At 42.7% G+C, this 20,518-nt stretch overlaps 2 protein-coding genes across 2 annotated transcripts; both read right to left on the bottom strand.

The window, feature by feature from the left end:
* Positions 1-5,153: 5,153 nt before the first annotated feature.
* On the bottom strand, positions 5,154-6,185 carry LOC124852393. The gene is made up of 2 exons (XM_047341293.1): positions 6,068-6,185; positions 5,154-5,889 (listed from the first exon to the last, which is right to left on the bottom strand). The coding sequence occupies exon 2, from the start codon at positions 5,826-5,828 to the stop codon at positions 5,154-5,156; it is 675 nt and encodes a 224-aa protein (XP_047197249.1). The 5' UTR covers positions 5,829-5,889; positions 6,068-6,185.
* A 7,318-nt stretch (positions 6,186-13,503) lies between these two features.
* LOC118114736 lies at positions 13,504-15,692 on the bottom strand. Its single transcript, XM_047341116.1, has 2 exons — positions 15,646-15,692; positions 13,504-15,105 (listed from the first exon to the last, which is right to left on the bottom strand). Exon 2 carries the CDS (start codon positions 15,043-15,045, stop codon positions 14,263-14,265), a length of 783 nt encoding a protein of 260 aa, XP_047197072.1. The 5' UTR covers positions 15,046-15,105; positions 15,646-15,692; the 3' UTR covers positions 13,504-14,262.
* Positions 15,693-20,518: the final 4,826 nt, after the last annotated feature.

Genomic DNA, 20,518 nt, shown 5'->3' with positions numbered 1-20,518 from the left:
ACCTGACTGATGATGGAGGATTTTGACCTGAATCTCTTACACTGTCATGACAGGAGGAATCATCCCGTCACATGCAACATACTTATGAATGTTGTAGTAAGATAGAAAAGTTCCTTTAATGCAGCACGTTTAAATGATTATGATCAGTATAAAGTATAAAGCACAGAGCTGCTGTAACGTAGCAGCAGAGTATTGTGGGAATTCCTGTTCGACTCACCTGAAAATGTAATTCTTGTTCAGATGTGAAGGTAAGGTGAAGGTGAAGGTGAGGAGTGAAGTATGAGCAGGAATTTCGCAAGTGTGTGAATTTAAACCTGACGGAGAAACACACCTCAATCAATCAATCAAATTTTATTTGTATAGCCCATATTCACAAATCACAATTTGTCTCATAGGGCTTTAACATGGTGTGACATCCTCTGCCCTTAACCCTCAACAAGAGTAAGGAAAAACTACTTAAAAACCCTTTTAACAGGGAAAGAACGTAGAAACCTCAGAGAGACACATGTGAGGATCCCTCTCCCAGGACGGACAGAAGTGCAATGGATGTCAAGTGTAAAGGAGAACATCAAGATAAAGGTTTTAGCAGCATTGATTAGGGTAAACATTTTGAAGTATAACTGAAGGTCAGTGAATTGGTGGATTAATGTCATTAATGGTCAAGTGTCTGAGGAGAAATACTATGTATCGAGCAGTCCTGCTGCAATCACAGTCTGTGGTCAGCAGCCAGCAAGATCATGATCCACCATCAAGATCGGATGCCACTATAGTCCACAGTCATTATCCACTGCCGCCATTAGGATCCATCATCAGCTGCCACCTCGGTCGTGGTCCACTACCAGTATCTGATGCCAACACGATAAAGGATCTGCCTTTATTATCACGATCAGCCAGCACGATGCAGAATCCGCCATACTGGATCCACCATTACGACCTCTGATACGTGATCCACAGATCCTAATCCATGATGTGGCCACAGCCGCGGCCCTGGATCTGCGGACGATAAGGCAAAGGGACTCCGGGGAAGAAGTCAAGTCAGTAACATGTATTGATGGGATATGAATTACTTTGATGTGATAACGATTGAGAAGAGGAAGGAGAAGCTGGAAAGAGAAGCTCCGAGTGTCATGTGTCCCCCGACCTTCTAGACCTATAGCAGCCTAACTAAGAGCAGGTCTAGGACAAGCCTGGACCGGCTCTAACTATAAGCTTTATCAAAAAGGAAGGGTTTAAGCCTACTCTTAAACGTACAGATGGTGTCTGCCTCCCGAACTGAAAGTGGGAGATGATTCCACAGGAGAGGAGCTTGATGCTGAAAGCTCTGGCTCCTACTCTACTATTAGAGACTTTAGGGACGACAGCCTGAATTCTGGGAGCGCAGCGCTCTAGTGGGTTGATAAGGTACTAACAGCTCTTTAAGATATAATGGTGCCATATTGTTAAGGGCCTTGAAGGTGAGGAGGAGAATTTTACATGTACCTCTGATGGGCTGGGTCTGTTTTTAGGGACAAACCCAGAGGAGACAACTTGAGCAGCGTCTGTGAACTGAAACTTTGCTGGTGGATAGTTATTATATGTTACTATTCTGCATACTTATTATTTGACTACTTCTTATTCTTCTTCCGTAAGAAATTTCATCCCGTTACTCCTACTGCAGTTTTCGTTGTACATGCACAAATACATCAAAACGTGTGGCTCAGTCGGGAATGGTTTGCTATGAGTTTTCTAAGACATTCGCCAAACGGTTCGCTCAATAATTGCCAAAAACAGCCCAAAATAAATGAATGGGAGTCAAGGTCTCTCGCCCATTTAGAGTGAGCGTGGAGCAGGACAGATTTTCACCTGAACATCTGTGACTAAGCTGCTCTCAAAGCCACAAATGGAGGTTTTCATACATGATTTTTAGATCAAAACGTAGGAAAACACGTCACAGAAATGTCCATTGGGTCTCATGTTAATTTTGAGAGGAAATTTCTGGAAGGAGCCCGAAAGTCAATTTTCTAACTCGCTCCCACGGTCCCATTAATTAACTCTAACCAATACAAAATATATCTGTGTGTTCGGCAAAGTCTTGGGATGCTCACAGTGTTTTTATTTCACAAATAGGAATTATAGTTTTTGAATAATCGCACGTTGTTCAAGGGCTTTGCTAGGGTGTAGCTTTCTCTTTTCCAGCGTGTTTAGCCAGGACAGATTCCTTTGATGTCTTCGATGCTGCGATTCAAGTAGCAGCACGTTTTTAGACGGCGAAGAGGTATTGAGGATGACTACTGAGCGGCCACATGGCAGTCTGTAGACAGCCATACAAGCCAGTAGCCAGTCGGATTTATCTTTAGCCTTTGCGATCGATACTATTTTAGTTTGTTGTTTTGCTGGCTGTTTGGATCGGCTCATTTCTTTCCTCATTCTTGTTGAAGTTGAAGGAATGACTCACTTCAGGCTTTGTTTCATTCTGGGTTAGGTTTTTTTTCCTGTCAGACAAAACAGGAATTTCTGGTACTAGAGTGAAACCCAGCAAAACTCTGGGGTGTGGCATAAATGGCTGAGCTAGGTGTGAAACTACAAAATATGTCCTGGCCTCTTGCTTTGCACGCTATCTTACATCCTGTGTTAACCATAGTATAGCTTTTGACCTTTTGTTATGCACACTATCTTACATTCTGCATACGTTGTATAAACATTACATCCTGTATACATTATAAGCATTCCATCTTGCATACGTTGTGATTGGGCACATCATCACTGACAAGATGGAAGATGATGCTGACATGTACAGGCAGAGACGAATGTTGTATGTCCAAGCAAACATGTTAGTCAGGAAATTCCACTACTGTTCTGATGATGTGAAAGTGAGCTTGTTTCGTGCTTACTGCACCCCCATGTATGCAGCCCCATTATGGGGCAGCTACAAAAAAGGAGACCCTGCGCAAACTTCAGGTAGCATGCAATGACTGTCTGAGGATACTGCTGAAAAAGCCCAGGTGTAGCAGTGCTAGTAAGCTCTTTTGTGACTCAGGGCTAAGCACTTTACAGGCTCTCTTGAGGAACCTGATGTTTAAGTTTATGTCTCGACTTGATGAGTCACAAAACTGTATTATAATGATGCTCACAAGCCCCAGGTGCAGCTCGGTCAGATATCAATCATATCTGTGGAAACATTGGTATGGGTGCCGTTTAAGACTCTCATGAATAAGAGTATGTTTGTATGTGTTTATGTATCTATTTTCTTTTTTCTTTATGGTGTATGTCTTGCTATTGGGTCTAGAGCCTGTAATAAAGTTTTATATTATAAGCATTGAGAAAGTCATTAGACCATATTAGGTTGTGACATCCAGCAACAGACAGAATATAACCACTGTGATATTTTCAGCACACACTTGGTGCATCTCATATGCTTTCGTATCTTACGAGACTTAGAGAGTTCACAATCAGAACCTCACCGAGGAACTGACTTTATTTTTAATTTGAAATCACTTTACAAAGTGCTCCAATAAGGACTGAAGCGATAGGACTCGACTTAAGAGTTTGTTAGCACAGGACAAATTTCTTAATAAATTTGCTGTTACCCATTGTGTAACAGTCACAAAGCTTTCTAGCCAGTTGCCTCTTTGGGACCCACGCTTGTCTACGCCAGAGACGTCTGTCTGAAGGGTGAGTATCCACGTGTAACCCTTGGTTACACTAGAATGAGTGTTAATGTGGACCAGGATAGGAGATTCTAGGTAAGTAGGAGCCCTGGACTTGAGAATCAATAATGAGAATTACACAACAGGATTTCTTTAAATGAACTTGTATTTAAATACAAACTGCAGTTCAAGTTTGTTTAACAATAGAATACAGCATCAATTTTCCCCAAATAATAAACAGAAATAAATAAAATAAAAAAAGTGTGTACATAAAAGTCAATTCAAAGAATAGTAGGATTCCAGTTTGAAGGAGTTTTCCAACTCGGAGGCAGATTTGAAGTCTTGCGATGTTACGTGGCCGTCATCGTATCCTCCTAAGGCACCAGATGGTTGATTCCAAACTCTGTCTACTTTTGATTCAAAAATGCTGTAATCTTTTAACATGGTTTCTCGTTCAGGTGAATTTTTTTCAATCACCTTGTATTTATTCGCAACATTCAATATCCGAGACATAACCCTTTGGTTACCTTTCTCAAACCACTTGGTGCACAGTCTGAGCTCTTTTTCTAGGACTGTCTTCAGTTTTTTTACTCCCTGTGAACTCGCTGTTGCTGAGCCACTGAATCCACGACTGCTTGGGTCAATCCAACTGCCTCCTGTTGCCATTGGGTGTTCATCAAAAAGAAATCCATTCCAGCGGCATGGTTTTCTGTATTTATCATATCCAGAGCCATGAGAATCAGAGGAAATGTCCGGAAATTTCTAGCAGATTCAGATATAACTGAGGCTGTGAAGTATGTGGTGAACCAGGCCTCAGTGGAAAGACTTGGGACAGTTGTGTGCTCTCCCTTCAAAATATCTTTCACATAATTGACATATGTCCCCTTTGAGTTTATATTAGGTTTCATTTCGCTGTATCTTTCTTTGCCGATCTGTTCAATAACACAGCTCTTAACTTCCTTAATTTCGTCCTCAATTTTCTTTAGATTAATTTTGTCTTTATTTCCCATTTGATTGTTGTCAAGCTTTTTTCCAACTGGATGAGCTTACAGATTTACAGGATTAATTTCTAATATCCAGTCATTGATCATCAGGTATGTGGGCTCATTTTCTCCGTCTTTGCATAGTGACGGATGATGTTTCTTACATCTTTGCCTGATTTAATCTTATAACACTTGGAAAGAATGCGCTTTAGTTCTGGCTCGTCCGTTATCCAACTAATTTTCTCCTTATTATTAGTATCTCTGAATTTTTCCACAATTAAAAATGCTTCTCTAACTGTTGCAAGTTTCGGAAATTGACCTTTTCTGGAAGGGGCTGATCAGGATGAAAGAATCCCCAAGTTAGAGCCTCAACTTTAAATAAGCCATCACTGAACGTCTTAACGTCTTCATTCTGGGAATAAATCTCCTCGGCTCATTTGGCCATTTGTCTTTGTAGCTCAAAACCGACTTTGATTGACGCTTGTTCATCAGTAAGTTCCTTTCATTGGGAAACACTGCCTCTCCTTTGCTGCCAGGCTCATTTCTAATAATTGCGTCTCGTTTCTATCAAGGTTTGCCACCACCTTCGTGCTGTCGTCTTTGTGACGCCACTTCCTCCGTCTGGAGAGATTTCTTGAGTAATTTTCTGTCCCGTGTGCTGGACCTGGATCACAGCATCCCTCAGAATGTAGACAAAGCTCACCTCTGGATGCTTCTCATACAGAAAAGTTACAGCTTTTCTGACCACAAGGTCAGATTCCATCATCATGATGATGTGCTGGTGGTCGTACTGTGTGGTGTGATCAACTGGTCTTTGTGGAATTCTGTAGCTGGAAAGTGAGCCGGGTTGATCCATGACCTGGTACAGCTGGTGATTCTGCTGGTTGGTTTCTAAGACTGCTTTGATTCCACAGATTTGAAAAAAGCGCATGAAGTTTTGCTGGAAGTGTGTGGACGTGCTTCCATTAAGGGAGAACACTGGAGTACCTGTCAGTGATGGTTTGAACATCAGCTCAGCAAGAGATGAGCCAGAAAGCCCAGATACACTTTGTCCATCTTCTGAAACACTTCCAAATATTTGCACTACGGTGTAGCCGTCTGCCTCAGGGCAACAGGACTCATTGTACAGACAGTCCTTGCTGACTATTACTGAGTAATGAGGATCCAGGCTGTATTCCTGTTGGACCCTGTCTTCTGTTGACTTCTCTTTGTCCGTCATGACCAGAAGTTTTTGACTGTAGCTGACTGATGATGGAGGATTTTGACCTGAATCTCTTACACTGTCATGACAGGAGGAATCATCCCCGTCACATGCAACATGCTTGTGAATGTTGTAGTAAGATAGAAAAGTTCCTTTAATGCAGCACGTTTAAATGATTATGATCAGTATAAAGTATAAAAGCACAGAGCTGCTGTAACGTAGCAGCAGAGTATTGTGGGAATTCCTGTTCGACTCACCTGAAAATGTAATTCTTGTTCAGATGTGAAGGTGAAGGTGAAGGTGAAGGTGAGGAGTGAAGTATGAGCAGAATTTCGCAAGTGTGTGAATTTAAACCTGACGGAGAAACACACCTCAATCAATCAATCAAATTTTATTTGTATAGCCCATATTCACAAATCACAATTTGTCTCATAGGGCTTTAACATGGTGAGACATCCTCTGCCCTTAACCCTCAACAAGAGTAAGGAAAAACTACTTAAAAACCCTTTTAACAGGGAAAGAACGTAGAAACCTCAGAGAGAGACACATGTGAGGATCCCTCTCCCAGGACGGACAGAAGTGCAATGGATGTCAAGTGTAAAGGAGAACATCAAGATAAAGGTTTTAGCAGCATTGATTAGGGTAAACATTTTGAAGTATAACTGAAGGTCAGTGAATTGATGGATTAATGTCATTAATGGTCGAGTATCTGAGGAGAAATACTATGTATCGAGCAGTCCTGCTGCAATCACAGTCTGTGGTCAGCAGCCAGCAAGATCATGATCCACCATCAAGATCGGATGCCACTATAGTCCACAGTCATTGTCCACTGCCGCCATTAGGATCCATCATCAGCTGCCACCTCGGTCGTGGTCCACTACCAGTATCTGATGCCAACACGATAAAGGATCTGCCTTTATTATCATGATCAGCCAGCACGATACAGAATCCGTCATACTGGATCCACCATTACGATCTCTGATACGCGATCCACAGATCCTAATCCATGATGTGGCCACAGCCGCGGCCCTGGATCTGCGGACGATAAGGCAAAGGGACTCCGGGGAAGAAGTCAAGTCAGTAACATGTATTGATGGGATATGAATTACTTTGATGTGATAACGATTGAGAAGAGGAAGGAGAAGCTGGAAAGGAAGCTCCGTGTGTCATGTGTCCCCGACCTTCTAGACCTATAGCAGCCTAACTAAGAGCAGGTCTAGGACAAGCCTGGACCAGCTCTAACTATAAGCTTTATCAAAAAGGAAGGTTTTAAGCCTACTCTTAAACGTACAGATGGTGTCTGCCTCCCGAACTGAAAGTGGGAGATGATTCCACAGGAGAGGAGCTTGATAGCTGAAAGCTCTGGCTCCTACTCTACTTTTAGAGACTTTAGGGACGACAGCCTGAATTCTGGGAGCGCAGCGCTCTAGTGGGTTGATAAGGTACTAACAGCTCTTTAAGATATAATGGTGCCATATTGTTAAGGGCCTTGAAGGTGAGGAGGAGAATTTTAAATTCTATTCTAGATTTAACCGGAAGCCAGTGTAGCGAAGCTAACACAGGAGACATGTGGTCTCTGTTCCTGGTTCTTGTCAGAACACGTGCTGCGGCATTTTGGATAAGCTGCAGAGTCTTTAACGACTTACTGCTGGAGCCTGATAATAAGGAATTACAATAATCCAGTCTGGATGTAACAAAGGCGTGGATTAGTTTTTCTGCATCCTTTTGAGAAAGGACATGTCTGATTTTGGAGATATTACGCAAGTGAAAAAAGTCGGTCCTAGAAATTTGTTTTAAGTGAGAATTAAAGGATAAATCAGGATCGAAGATCACTCCCAAGTTCCTGATGTTTTATTGGAAGCAAAGGCAATGTCGTCAGCGCAGCTATATCATTAGATAATGTATATCTAAGGTGTTTAGGGCCAAGTATTAGAACCTCTGTCTTATCTGAGTTTAATAAGAGAAAATTGCAGGTCATCCAGGTTTTATGTCCTTGAGACATGCTTGGAGTTTAGTTATTTGATTACTTTGTTCAGGTTTTATTGACAAGTATAACTGGGTGTCATCCGCATAGCAGTGGAAATTTACCAGTGTGTCCTGATAATGTTTCCAAGTGGAAGCATATATAATGAGAATAAAATTGGGCCAAGCACAGAGCCCTGTGGAACACCGTGGTTAACTTTGGTGCGCACAGATGACTCATCATTAATTTGCACGAATTGGGAGCGATCAGAAAAATAGGATTTAAACCAGTTGAGGGCGGTTCCTTTAATGCTAATGAACTGTTCTAGTCTCTGTAATAAAATGTGATGGTCAATTGTGTCAAATGCTGCACGGAGATCTAACAGGACGAGGACAGACACAAACCCTGAAGCTATTAGAAGATCATTAGTGACTTTTGCCAAGGCTGTCTCCGTGCTGTGATTGGCTCTAAACCCCGACTGAAAGTCTTCATATATATTATTTTCCTGGAGAAACTCACACAGCTGATTGGCTACAACTTTTTCTAGGATTTTAGACAGGAAGGGGAGATTAGATATCGGACGATAATTGGCTAAAACCTCTGGGTCTAAGGTGGGTTTTTTGAGGAGGGGTTTGATTACAGCTATTTTAAAAGACTGTGGTACATATCCTGATGATAATGACAGATGTATTGTGTTCAGTAATGAACTGTCAATTAGGGGCAGAATTTCTTTAAGTAATTTTGTAGGAATGGGGTCTGAGATACAAGTTGTTGGTTTAGAAGATGAGATTATTTTGGTCAGCTGATCGAGGCTGATCAGAGAGAAGCTGTCTAAATAATCGGTAAGATTCTTGGCCGTTTCTGAGTTTTCTATTCTTGATGGGGTATTAGTGCCAATTGAGGGCAGGAGATGGTTGATTTGATTTCTAATAGTTAGAATTTTATCATTAAAGAAATTCATAAAGATATTGCTATTTAGGGATCGAGGAATACTGGGTTCGGTGGAGGTGTGACTCTCAGTCAGCCTGGCTACAGAGCTGAAGAGAAACCTGGGGTTGTTTTTATTCTCTTCTATTAGTTTTGAGTAGTAGGCAGCTCTTGCTTTGTGGAGGGCCTTCTTATATGCTTTAACACTATTCTTCCAGTCTAGGAGATTTTCAACACGGTTGGTGGAGCGCATCTTCCTTTCTAGTTTTCTTGATACTTGTTTTAACTCATGTGTCTTGGAATTATACCACGGAGCTAATTTACTATGTTTTATATGTTTCTTTTTAGAGGCGCTATTGAGTCTAATGTTAATCGTAATGAGTTTACAGAGCTATCGATCGAGATGGTCAATCTCAGTGGAGCTCGGGTTTTTAATGAATTTGTTGTTTATATCGACGGATAGTACGGGTTTAAATGTAATGGAATTATTTCCTTAAATTTAGCTACAGCACTATCAGGTAAACATCTTGAAAATGAGTTTATTATTAGTGGCATATATTCTGATAGTGAAAAATCGAAGGTTATTAAATTATGGCCTGATAGAATTGGATTGCGATGAAGTACTGTTAGATGTTCAATTTTGACACCGTATGATAATATAAGGTCAAGTGTGTGGTTACAACAATGAGTAGGTTGGTGTACACACTGACTGAAACCAATTGAGTCTAATATCGAAATAAATGCTACGCTAAGGCTATCTTTATTATTGTCAACATGAATATTAAAGTCACCAACAATAATAATTTTATCGGTCTTTAGGACTAGGTTTGATAAAAACAGTCAGAATTCTGTTAAAAATTCAGTATAAGCCCCAGGAGCACGGTGAACTACAGCAAATATGATTGGCTGTTGGTGTTTCTTTGATTGGTGTGGAAGACTAAGAACAAGACATTCAAATGAGTTGTAGCTTAGTTTAGGTTTAGGATTAATTAATAGACTGGAGTTAAAAATAGCAGCAACTCCACCTCCTCGACCAAATTCTCTGGGAACGTGTGAATTTACATGACTGGGGGTAGATTCATTTAGACTGACATATTCATCAGGATGCAGCCACGTCTCAGTGAGGGACAATAAATCTATTTTATGATCTGAGACTAGTTCATTAACTAAAATAGCCTTTGATGACAATGATCTAATGTTTAAAAGACCACATTTAAAAGTCTTTGTTTCCTGAGTTGTTGCAGAGGTTGTGTTAATTTGTATTAGATTTGTTTGTGGAATTCTCCCTCTGTTATTGTTTGATTTAAATAATGTAACGGGACGGTGGACAGACACAATCTCTATGGGTTTGTGGTTGTGTGACTGATCCAGAGGGAGCGCAGAGAAGTGTGTAGCACTGCAGCTCTGCGTCCTGGTCCCACCTCTGGGTTGTCATTTAATACACTGGGTAATATTCCTAGATAAGAGAGATGCTCCATCCCAAGTGGGATGAACGCGTCTCTCCCAACAAGACCAGGTTTCCTCCAAAGAGTTTGCCAATTATCTACAAAGCCCGGAACCATTTACAGGACACCACCTGGACAGCCAGCGGGTAAAAGACAACATGCGGCTAAACATGTCATCACCTGTCGTGTTAGGGAGAGGCCAGAGAAAATTACTGTGTCCGACATCGTTTTTGCGAAAGCACACACCGACTCCACATTAACTTTAGTGACCTCCGACATACGAAGCCGGGAGTCGTTGCTGCCGACGTGAATTACGATCTTACTGTATTTACGTTTAGTTTTAGCCAGCAGCTTCAGTTTGGATTCGATGTCGCCGGCTCTGGCCCCTGGAATACAATTGACTATGGTCGCTGGTGTCGCTAACCTCACGTTTCTCAGAACCGAGTCACCAATGACCAGAGTTTGCTTCTCAACGGGTGCGTCGCTGAGTGGAGAAAATCTATTTGAAACGTGAGCTGGTGGCTCTTTAATCGTGGGCTTTTAAGGGTAGCACTATGCCCCCTCCGGACAGTCACCCAGCCGCCCTGGGCTCCCGGTGCACGGGACAAGTCGAGGACTGCTACGGAAGCTAAGCTAGGTGGCTCCGCGGCGGTTAGCGGGGCTGGCTAACTACAGCTAACGGAGGTTCTAAGCAGCGGAGCCGAGCTTCTAAGTCGCTAAGCCTCGCCTCCATCGCTACCAACACACTACATTTATTACATGTACCACTACTGTTAAAGGAGGCAGAGGAGTAAGTGAACATGAGACACTCGGAGCAAGAGAGAGCAGGGGAGCGAGAGGGAGAGAGATGCCATCGCTTCTATATTAGACTACGAGGTGAGCTCAAACAGAAGAATCCGGTGACACGCTGATGTAAGGACACAGAATCACTAAGCACCAAAGAGTAGGAGTTGGTATGTGTTGATGTTTAACTATAGACTGAGCCGTAGTGATAAAGAGAAATATCTGTGTTAGCAGAGGAGCTAGTTCAGAGACAGCGACCACCACCAGCGGCAAGAAAACAGGAAATGACGCGACTCGCTTACCGTAGTACGTAGAATAGACCTGCAGACAGATCTGATGCCAACACGATAAAGGATCCACCTTTATTATCACGATCAGCCAGCACGATGCAGAATCCGCCATACTGGATCCACCCTTACGATCTCTGATTCTCGATCCACAGATCCTAATCCATGATGTGGCCACAGCTGCTGCCCTGGATCTGCGGACGATAAGGCAAAGGGCCTCCGGGAAGAAGTCAAGTCAGTAACATGTATTGATGGGATATGAATTACTTTGATGTGATAACGATTGAGAAGAGGAAGGAGAAGCTGGAAAGAGAAGCTCCAGTGTCATGTGTCCCCGACCTTCTAGACCTATAGCAGTCTAACTAAGAGCAGGTCTAGGACAAGCCTGGACCAGCTCTAACTATAAGCTTTATCAAAAGGAAGGTTTTAAGCCTACTCTTAAACGTACAGATGGTGTCTGCCTCCCGAACTGAAAGTGGGAGATGATTCCACAGGAGAGGAGCTTGATGCTGAAAGCTCTGGCTCCTACTCTACTTTTAGAGACTTTAGGGACGACAAGTAAGCCTGAATTCTGGGAGCGCAGTGCTCTAGTGGGTTGATAAGGTATGTTGGGCCATGGTTTTGTGTGAAACCACACTTCGGCCTACATGTGCCATCAAAGCCTGAAGCAGCATGTCCCTCCAGGACTCCGTCTCCCAGGGCCATTAAAAACCAGAGCAAGGAACTCAATGTCCCAGAGGGCATCAACTTCACACAGAGGTGGAAACCCCCAGGGACACAGGTTTCAACTCCCATTGGTCACTCTGGACCCCATGACCTGTGAGGTCACCGGGCCAATATAAGCTAGGCTCTCCAGCTTCTTCTCGATCTCTCTTTCTAAACTACCTCAACGGAGAGAAGGCGGTCGAGCCTCTTCATCCTCTTCCTACGATCCTTCCACAGGAGGAAGGCTGTCGAGTCTCTTTCTTCACTCCTCCAAGGAGAGAAGGCGGTCGAGCCTCTTCATCCTCTTCCTACGATCCTTCCACAGGAGGGAAGGCTGTCGAGTCTCTTTCTTCACTCCCTCCAAGGAGAGAAGGCGGTCGAGCCTCTTCATCCTCTTCCTACGATCCTTCCACAGGAGGGAAGGCTGTCGAGTCTCTTTCTTCACTCCCTCCAAGGAGAGAAGGCGGTCGAGCCTCTTCATCCTCTTCCTACAATCCTTCTACAGGAGGGAGGCTGTCGAGCCTCTTCTCCAGCTCACATCTTCTCTCCCCATCCAACTCTTCGAGAGGAGCACAAAGGTGCAGCTTCCAGCTCATCTCACCAAGGAAACCTCCTCGCCCTCCAAGCTCTACCAACGTCCTAGCAGCGACTCGATGTCCTGCTTGCAAACTTCAGCCAGCAACTGAGCTACCCAGCCCAACCGAAACCAGCAAGACGACACAAAACTGCGAACTGCACAGCAACTTCCTTTTTCCCCCTTTCCACGGACTGGTAACACATCTGGGCTTAATAATTATACTAGGCTAAGCAAGACTGTTTATTCGATTCCGTGTGAGGTTTATAAGTTTGATTTGTGGTGTTGTGATATTTTGGGTACAAGTTATTGAGAAAGTAATGTTAGTCTGTTATGCTCTTCACAGTCTTTCGTTGCATCCAATCGAGTAACTTCCTCTAATTTGGCACACACACACACACAGACACACGCATAACTCTTCATCTCATTATCTCTACAGGTCGTAAACATTCCAATAGGTGGGGACGGTTCTTATCTCTTTGGCCAGCGACCATCTTGAAAGCACGCTGACTCACAGACACACACACATACCTATCTTTGTTTAGCAATTAGACCGTTAGTAATTTGTGTTTTTATACTTTATTATATTCATAATAAATGTTTTTCTTCACAAATGTTTTTCATTAATGTTGCATAAGTGAATTTCGCCAACCTCTACACTGTCAAGAACCCCATATCTTTCAACTTAGCTAACTATCTATATGGTAATTTTGGTTATAGTTATTAATTTAATTGTTAATCAGAGTTTTCCAACTCGGAGGCAGATTTTAAGTCTTGCGATGTTACGTGGCCGTCATCGTATCCTCCTAAGGCACCAGATGGTTGATTCCAAACTCTGACTACTTTTGATTCAAAAGTGTTGTAATCTTTATTATGGTTTCTCGTTCAGGTGAATTTTTTCAATCACCTTGTATTTTTCGCAACATCAATATCCGAGACATAACCCTTGGGTTACCATTCTCTAACCACTTGGTGCACAGTTTGAGCTCTTTTCTAGGACTGTCTTCAGTTTTTACTCCCTGTGAACTCGCTGTTGCTGAGCCACTGAATCCACGACTGCTTGGGTCAATCCAACTGCCTCCTGTTGCCATTGGGTGTTCATCAAAAAAGAAATCCACTCCAGCGGCATGGTTTTCTGTATTTATCATATCCAGAGCCATGAGAGTCAGAGGAAATGTCCGGAAATTTCTAGCAGATTCAGATATAACTGAGGCTGTGAAGTATGTGGTGAACCAGGCCTCAGTGGAAAGACTTAGGACAGTTGTGTGCTCTCCCTTCAAAATATCTTTCACATAATTGACATATGTCCCCTTTGAGTTTATATTATGTCTCATTTGGCTGTAACTTTCTCTGCCGATCTGTTCCATAACACAGCTCTTAACTTCCTTAATTTCGTCCTCAATTTTCTTTAGATAAATTTTGTCTTTATTTCCCATTTGATTGTTGTCAAGCTTTTTCCAACTTGATGAACGTACAGATTTAAAGGATTAATTTCTGATATCCAGTCATTGATCATCAGGTATGTGAGCTCATTTTCTCCCGTCTTTGCATAGTGACGGATGATGCTTCTTACATCGTTGCCTGATTTAATCTCATAACACTTGGAAAGAATGCGCTTTAGTTCTGGCTCGTCCATTATCCAACTCATTTTCTCCTTATTATTAGTATCTCTGAATTTTTCCCAATTAAAAAATAACTCTTTAACGGTTGCAAGTTTCGGAAATTGACCTTTTCTGGAAGGGGCTGATCAGGATGAAATAATCCCAAGTTAGAGCCTCAACTTTAAATAAGCCATCACTGAACGTCTTAAAGTCTTCATTCTGGGAATAAATCTCCTCGGCTCATTTGGCCACTTGTCTCTGTAGCTCAAAACCAACTTTGATTGACGCTTGTTCATCAGTAAGTTCCTTTCATTGGGAAACACTGCCTCTCCTTTGCTGCCAGGCTCATTTCTAATAATTGCGTCTCCGTTTCTATCAAGGTTTGCCACCACCTTCGTGCTGTCGTCTTTGTGACGCCACTTCAGTCCGTCTGGAGAGATTTCTAGAGTAATTTTCTGTCCCGTGTGCTGGACCTGGATCACAGCATCCCTCAGGTGCAGCTCTGTCTCAATGCTGCTCTTACGAAGCTCTGTCAGCAGGGTCTGGATGAAGACTTTATCGGATCCGACCTCACATGCCACCACACTTGTTGTTTTGATCGTATCACTGACTCTGGAGGTCCTCTGAATAACTTTGGCCACATCTTGGGCTCCGTACCCAGACAATCTCGTCTCTCCTGAATTGTCTTTCGCCCCATGACCGACCAGCACCAGTCTGCTGTCCTCTGACAGAGGCACAGAGGCCCCACGGATCAGTTTTGGTCTGTGGTTTTCATCAAGAATGTAGACAGAGCTCACCTCTGGATGCTTCTCATACAGAAAAGTTGCAGCTTTTCTGACCACAGGGTCAGATTCCATCATCATGATGATGTGCTGGTGGTCGTACTGTGTGGTGTGATCAACTGGTCTTTGTGGAATTCTGTAGCTGGAAAGTGAGCCGGGTTGATCCATGACCTGGTACAGCTGGTGATTCTGCTGGTTGGTTTCTAAGACTGCTTTGATTCCACGGATCTGAAAAAGCACATGAAGTTTTGCTGGAAGTGTGTGGACGTGCTTCCATTAAGGAGAACACTGGAGTACCTGTCAGTGATGGTTTGAACATCAGCTCAGCAAGAGATGAGCCAGAAAGCCCGGATACACTTTGTCCATCTTCTGAAACACTTCCAAATATTTGCACTACGGTGTAGCCGTCTGCCTCAGGGCAACAGGACTCATTGTACAGACAGTCCTTGCTGACTATTACTGAGTAATGAGGATCCAGGCTGTATTCCTGTTGGACTCTGTCTTCTGTTGACTTCTCTTTGTCCGTCATGACCAGAAGTTTTTGACTGTAGCTGACTGATGATGGAGGATTTTGACCTGAATCTCTTACACTGTCATGACAGGAGGAATCATCCCCGTCACATGCAACATGCTTGTGAATGTTGTAGTAAGATAGAAAAGTTCCTTTAATGCAGCACGTTTAAATGATTATGATCAGTATAAAGTATAAAAGCACAGAGCTGCTGTAACGTAGCAGCAGAGTATTGTGGGAATTCCTGTTCGACTCACCTGAAAATGTAATTCTTGTTCAGATGTGAAGGTGAAGGTGAAGGTTTGGTGAGGAGTGAAGTATGAGCAGAATTTCGCAAGTGTGTGAATTTATACCTGACGGAGAAACACACCTCTGATGGGCTGGGTCTGTTTTTAGGACAAACCCAGAGGAGACAACTTGAGCAGCGTCTGTGAACTGAAACTTTGCTGGTGGATAGTTATTATATGTTACTATTCTGCATACTTATTATTTGACTACTTCTTATTCTTCTTCCGTAAGAAATGTCATCCCTGCATTCTACTGCAGTTTTCGTTGTACATGCACAAATACATCAAAACGTGTGGCTCAGTCGGGAATGGTTTGCTATGAGTTTTCTAAGACATTCGCCAAACGGTTCGCTCAATAATTGCCCAAAACAGCCCAAAATAAATGAATGGGAGTCAAGGTCTCTCGCCCATTTAGAGTGAGCGTGGAGCAGGACAGATTTTCACCTGAACATCTGTGACTAAGCTGCTCTCAAAGCCACAAATGGAGGTTTTCATACATGATTTTTAGATCAAAACGTAGGAAAACACGTCACAGAAATGTCCATTGGGTCTCATGTTAATTTTGAGAGGAAATTTCTGGAAGGAGCCCGAAAGACAATTTTCTAACTCGCTCCCACGGTCCCATTAATTAACTCTAACCAATAAAAAGATATCTGTGTGTTCGGCAAAGTCTTGGGATGCTCACAGTGTTTTTATTTCACAAATAGGAATTATAGTTTTTGAATAATCGCACGTTGTTCAAGGGCTTTGCTAGGGTGTAGCTTTCTCTTTTCCAGCGTGTTTAGCCAGGACAGATTCCTTTGATGTCTTCGATGCTGCGATTCAAGTAGCAGCACGTTTTTAGACGGCGAAGAGGTATTGAGGATGACTACTGAGCGGCCACATGGCAGTCTGTAGACAGCCATACAAGCCAGTAGCCAGTCGGATTTATCTTTAGCCTTTGCGATCGATACTATTTTAGTTTGTTGTTTTGCTGGCTGTTTGGATCGGCTCATTTCTTTCCTCATTCTTGTTGAAGTTGAAGGAATGACTCACTTCAGGCTTTGTTTCATTCTGGGTTAGGTTTTTTTTCCTGTCAGACAAAACAGGAATTTCTGGTACTAGAGTGAAACCCAGCAAAACTCTGGGGTGTGGCATAAATGGCTGAGCTAGGTGTGAAACTACAAAATATGTCCTGGCCTCTTGCTTTGCACGCTATCTTACATCCTGTGTTAACCATAGTATAGCTTTTGACCTTTTGTTATGCACACTATCTTACATTCTGCATACGTTGTATAAACATTACATCCTGTATACATTATAAGCATTCCATCTTGCATACGTTGTGATTGGGCACATCATCACTGACAAGATGGAAGATGATGCTGACATGTACAGGCAGAGACGAATGTTGTATGTCCAAGCAAACATGTTCGTCAGGAAATTCCACTACTGTTCTGATGATGTGAAAGTGAGCTTGTTTCGTGCTTACTGCACCCCCATGTATGCAGCCCCATTATGGGGCAGCTACAAAAAAGGAGACCCTGCGCAAACTTCAGGTAGCATGCAATGACTGTCTGAGGATACTGCTGAAAAAGCCCAGGTGTAGCAGTGCTAGTAAGCTCTTTTGTGACTCAGGGCTAAGCACTTTACAGGCTCTCTTGAGGAACCTGATGTTTAAGTTTATGTCTCGACTTGATGAGTCACAAAACTGTATTATAATGATGCTCACAAGCCCCAGGTGCAGCTCAGTCAGATATCAATCATATCTGTGGAAACATTGGTATGGGTGCCGTTTAAGACTCTCATGAATAAGAGTATGTTTGTATGTGTTTATGTATCTATTTTCTTTTTTCTTTATGGTGTATGTCTTGCTATTGGGTCTAGAGCCTGTAATAAAGTTTTATATTATAAGCATTGAGAAAGTCATTAGACCATATTAGGTTGTGACATCCAGCAACAGACAGAATATAACCACTGTGATATTTTCAGCACACACTTGGTGCATCTCATATGCTTTCGTATCTTACGAGACTTAGAGAGTTCACAATCAGAACCTCACCGAGGAACTGACTTTATTTTTAACTTGAAATCACTTTACAAAGTGCTCCAATAAGGACTGAAGCGATAGGACTCGACTTAAGAGTTTGTTAGCACAGGACAAATTTCTTAATAGATTTGCTGTTACCCATTGTGTAACAGTCACAAAGCTTTCTAGCCAGTTGCCTCTTTGGGACCCACGCTTGTCTACGCCAGAGACGTCTGTCTGAAGGGTGAGTATCCACGTGTAACCCTTGGTTACACTAGAATGAGTGTTAATGTGGACCAGGATAGGAGATTCTAGGTAAGTAGGAGCCCTGGACTTGAGAATCAATAATGAGAATTACACAACAGGATTTCTTTAAATGAACTTGTATTTAAATACAAACTGCAGTTCAAGTTTGTTTAACAATAGAATACAGCATCAATTTCCCCAAATAATAAACAGAAATAAATAAAATAAAAAAGTGTGCACATAAAAGTCAATTCAAAGAATAGTAGGATTCCAGTTTGAAGGAGTTTTCCAACTCGGAGGCAGATTTGAAGTCTTGCGATGTTACGTGGCCGTCATCGTATCCTCCTAAGGCACCAGATGGTTGATTCCAAACTCGGACTACTTTTGATTCAAAATTGTCGTAATCTTTTAACATGGTTTCTCGTTCAGGTGAATTTTTTCAATCACCTTGTATTTATTCGCAACATTCAATATCCGAGACATAACCCTTTGGTTACCTTACTCAAACCACAAGTTGAACTGATGGAGCTCTTTTTCTAGAACTCGCGTTTTCAACTCCCTGTGAAGTCGCTGTTGCTGAGCCACTGAATCCACGACTGCTTGGGTCAATCCAACTGCCTCCTGTTGCCATTGGGTGTTCATCAAAAGAAATCCACTCCAGCGTCATGGTTTTCTGCATTTGGGCTTTGTACCATATCCAGAGCCATGAGAGTCAGAGGAAATGTCCGGAAATTTCTAGCAGATTCAGATATAACTGAGGCTGTGAAGTATGTGGTGAACCAGGCCTCAGTGGAAAGACTTGGGACAGTTGTGTGCTCTCCCTTCAAAGTATCTTTCACATATTCAACATATCTCTCCTTTGGGTTTTTAATACCACTATCAAGAATTTGACTTTTCATTTCGCTGAATCTTTCTCTGCCGATCTGTTCCATAACACAGCTCTTAACTTCCTTAATTTCGTCCTCAATTTTCTTTAGATTAATTTTGTCTTTATTTCCCATTTCATTGTTGTCAAGCTTTTTTCCAACTGGACGAACGTACAGATTTACAGGATTAATTTCTAATATCCAGTCATTGATCATCAGGTATGTGGGCTCATTTTCTCCCGTCTTTGCATAGTGACGGATGATGTTTCTTACATCTTTGCCTGATTTAATCTTATAACACTTGGAAAGAATGCGCTTTAGTTCTGGCTCGTCCATTATCCAACTCATTTTCTCCTTATTATTAGTATCTCTGAATTTTTTCCCAATTAAAAAATAACTCTTTAACGGTTGCAAGTTTTGGAAATTGACCTTTTCTGGAAGGGGCTGATCAGGATGAAAGAATCCCCAAGTTAGAGCCTCAACTTTATATAAGCCATCACTGAACGTCTTAACGTCTTCATTCTGGGGAATAAATCTCCTCGGCTCATTTGGCCATTTGTCTCTGTAGCTCAAAACCAACTTTGATTGACGCTTGTTCATCAGTAAGTTCCTTTCATTGGGAAACACTGCCTCTCCTTTGCTGCCAGGCTCATTTCTAATAATTGCGTCTCCGTTTCTATCAAGGTTTGCCACCACCTTCGTGCTGTCGTCTTTGTGACGCCACTTCACTCCGTCTGGAGAGATTTCTAGAGTAATTTTCTGTCCCGTGTGCTGGACCTGGATCACAGCATCCCTCAGGTGCAGCTCTGTCTCAATGCTGCTCTTATGAAGCTCTGTCAGCAGGGTCTGGATGAAGACTTTATCGGATCCGACCTCACATGCCACCACACTTGTTGTTTTGATCGTATCACTGACTCTGGAGGTCCTCTGAATAACTTTGGCCACATCTTGGGCTCCGTACCCAGACAATCTCGTCTCTCCTGAATTGTCTTTCGCCCCATGACCGACCAGCACCAGTCTGCTGTCCTCTGACAGAGGCACAGAGGCCCCACGGATCAGTTTTGGTCTTTGGTTTCATCAAGAATGTAGACAGAGCTCACCTCTGGATGCTTCTCATACAGAAAAGTTGCAGCTTTTCTGACCACAGGGTCAGATTCCATCATGATGATCTGCTGGTGGTCGTACTGTGTGGTGTGATCAACTGGTCTTTGTGGAATTCTGTGGCTGGAAAGTGAGCCGGGTTGATCCATGACCTGGTACAGCTGGTGATTCTGCTGGTTGGTTTCTAAGACTGCTTTGATTCCACGGATCTGAAAAAAGCGCATGAAGTTTTGCTGGAAGTGTGTGGACGTGCTTCCATTAAGGGAGAACACTGGAGAACCTGTCAGTGATGGTTTGAACATCAGCTCAGCAAGAGATGAGCCAGAAAGCCCAGATACACTTTGTCCATCTTCTGAAACACTTCCAAATATTTGCACTACGGTGTAGCCGTCTGCCTCAGGGCAACAGGACTCATTGTACAGACAGTCCTTGGTGACTATTACTGAGTAATGAGGATCCAGGCTGTATTCCTGTTGGACCCTGTCTTCTGTTGACTTCTCTTTGTCCGTCATGACCAGAAGTTTTTGACTGTAGCTGACTGATGATGGAGGATTTTGACCTGAATCTCTTACACTGTGATGACAGGAGGAATCATCCCCGTCACATGCAACATACTTATGAA

Source organism: Hippoglossus stenolepis, chromosome 9, assembly GCF_022539355.2.
Source record: "Hippoglossus stenolepis isolate QCI-W04-F060 chromosome 9, HSTE1.2, whole genome shotgun sequence".
NCBI classification, from domain to species: domain Eukaryota; kingdom Metazoa; phylum Chordata; class Actinopteri; order Pleuronectiformes; family Pleuronectidae; genus Hippoglossus; species Hippoglossus stenolepis.
The sequence above is the reverse complement of the archived record's forward strand: the minus strand, read 5'-3'. Positions and strand labels throughout refer to the sequence as shown.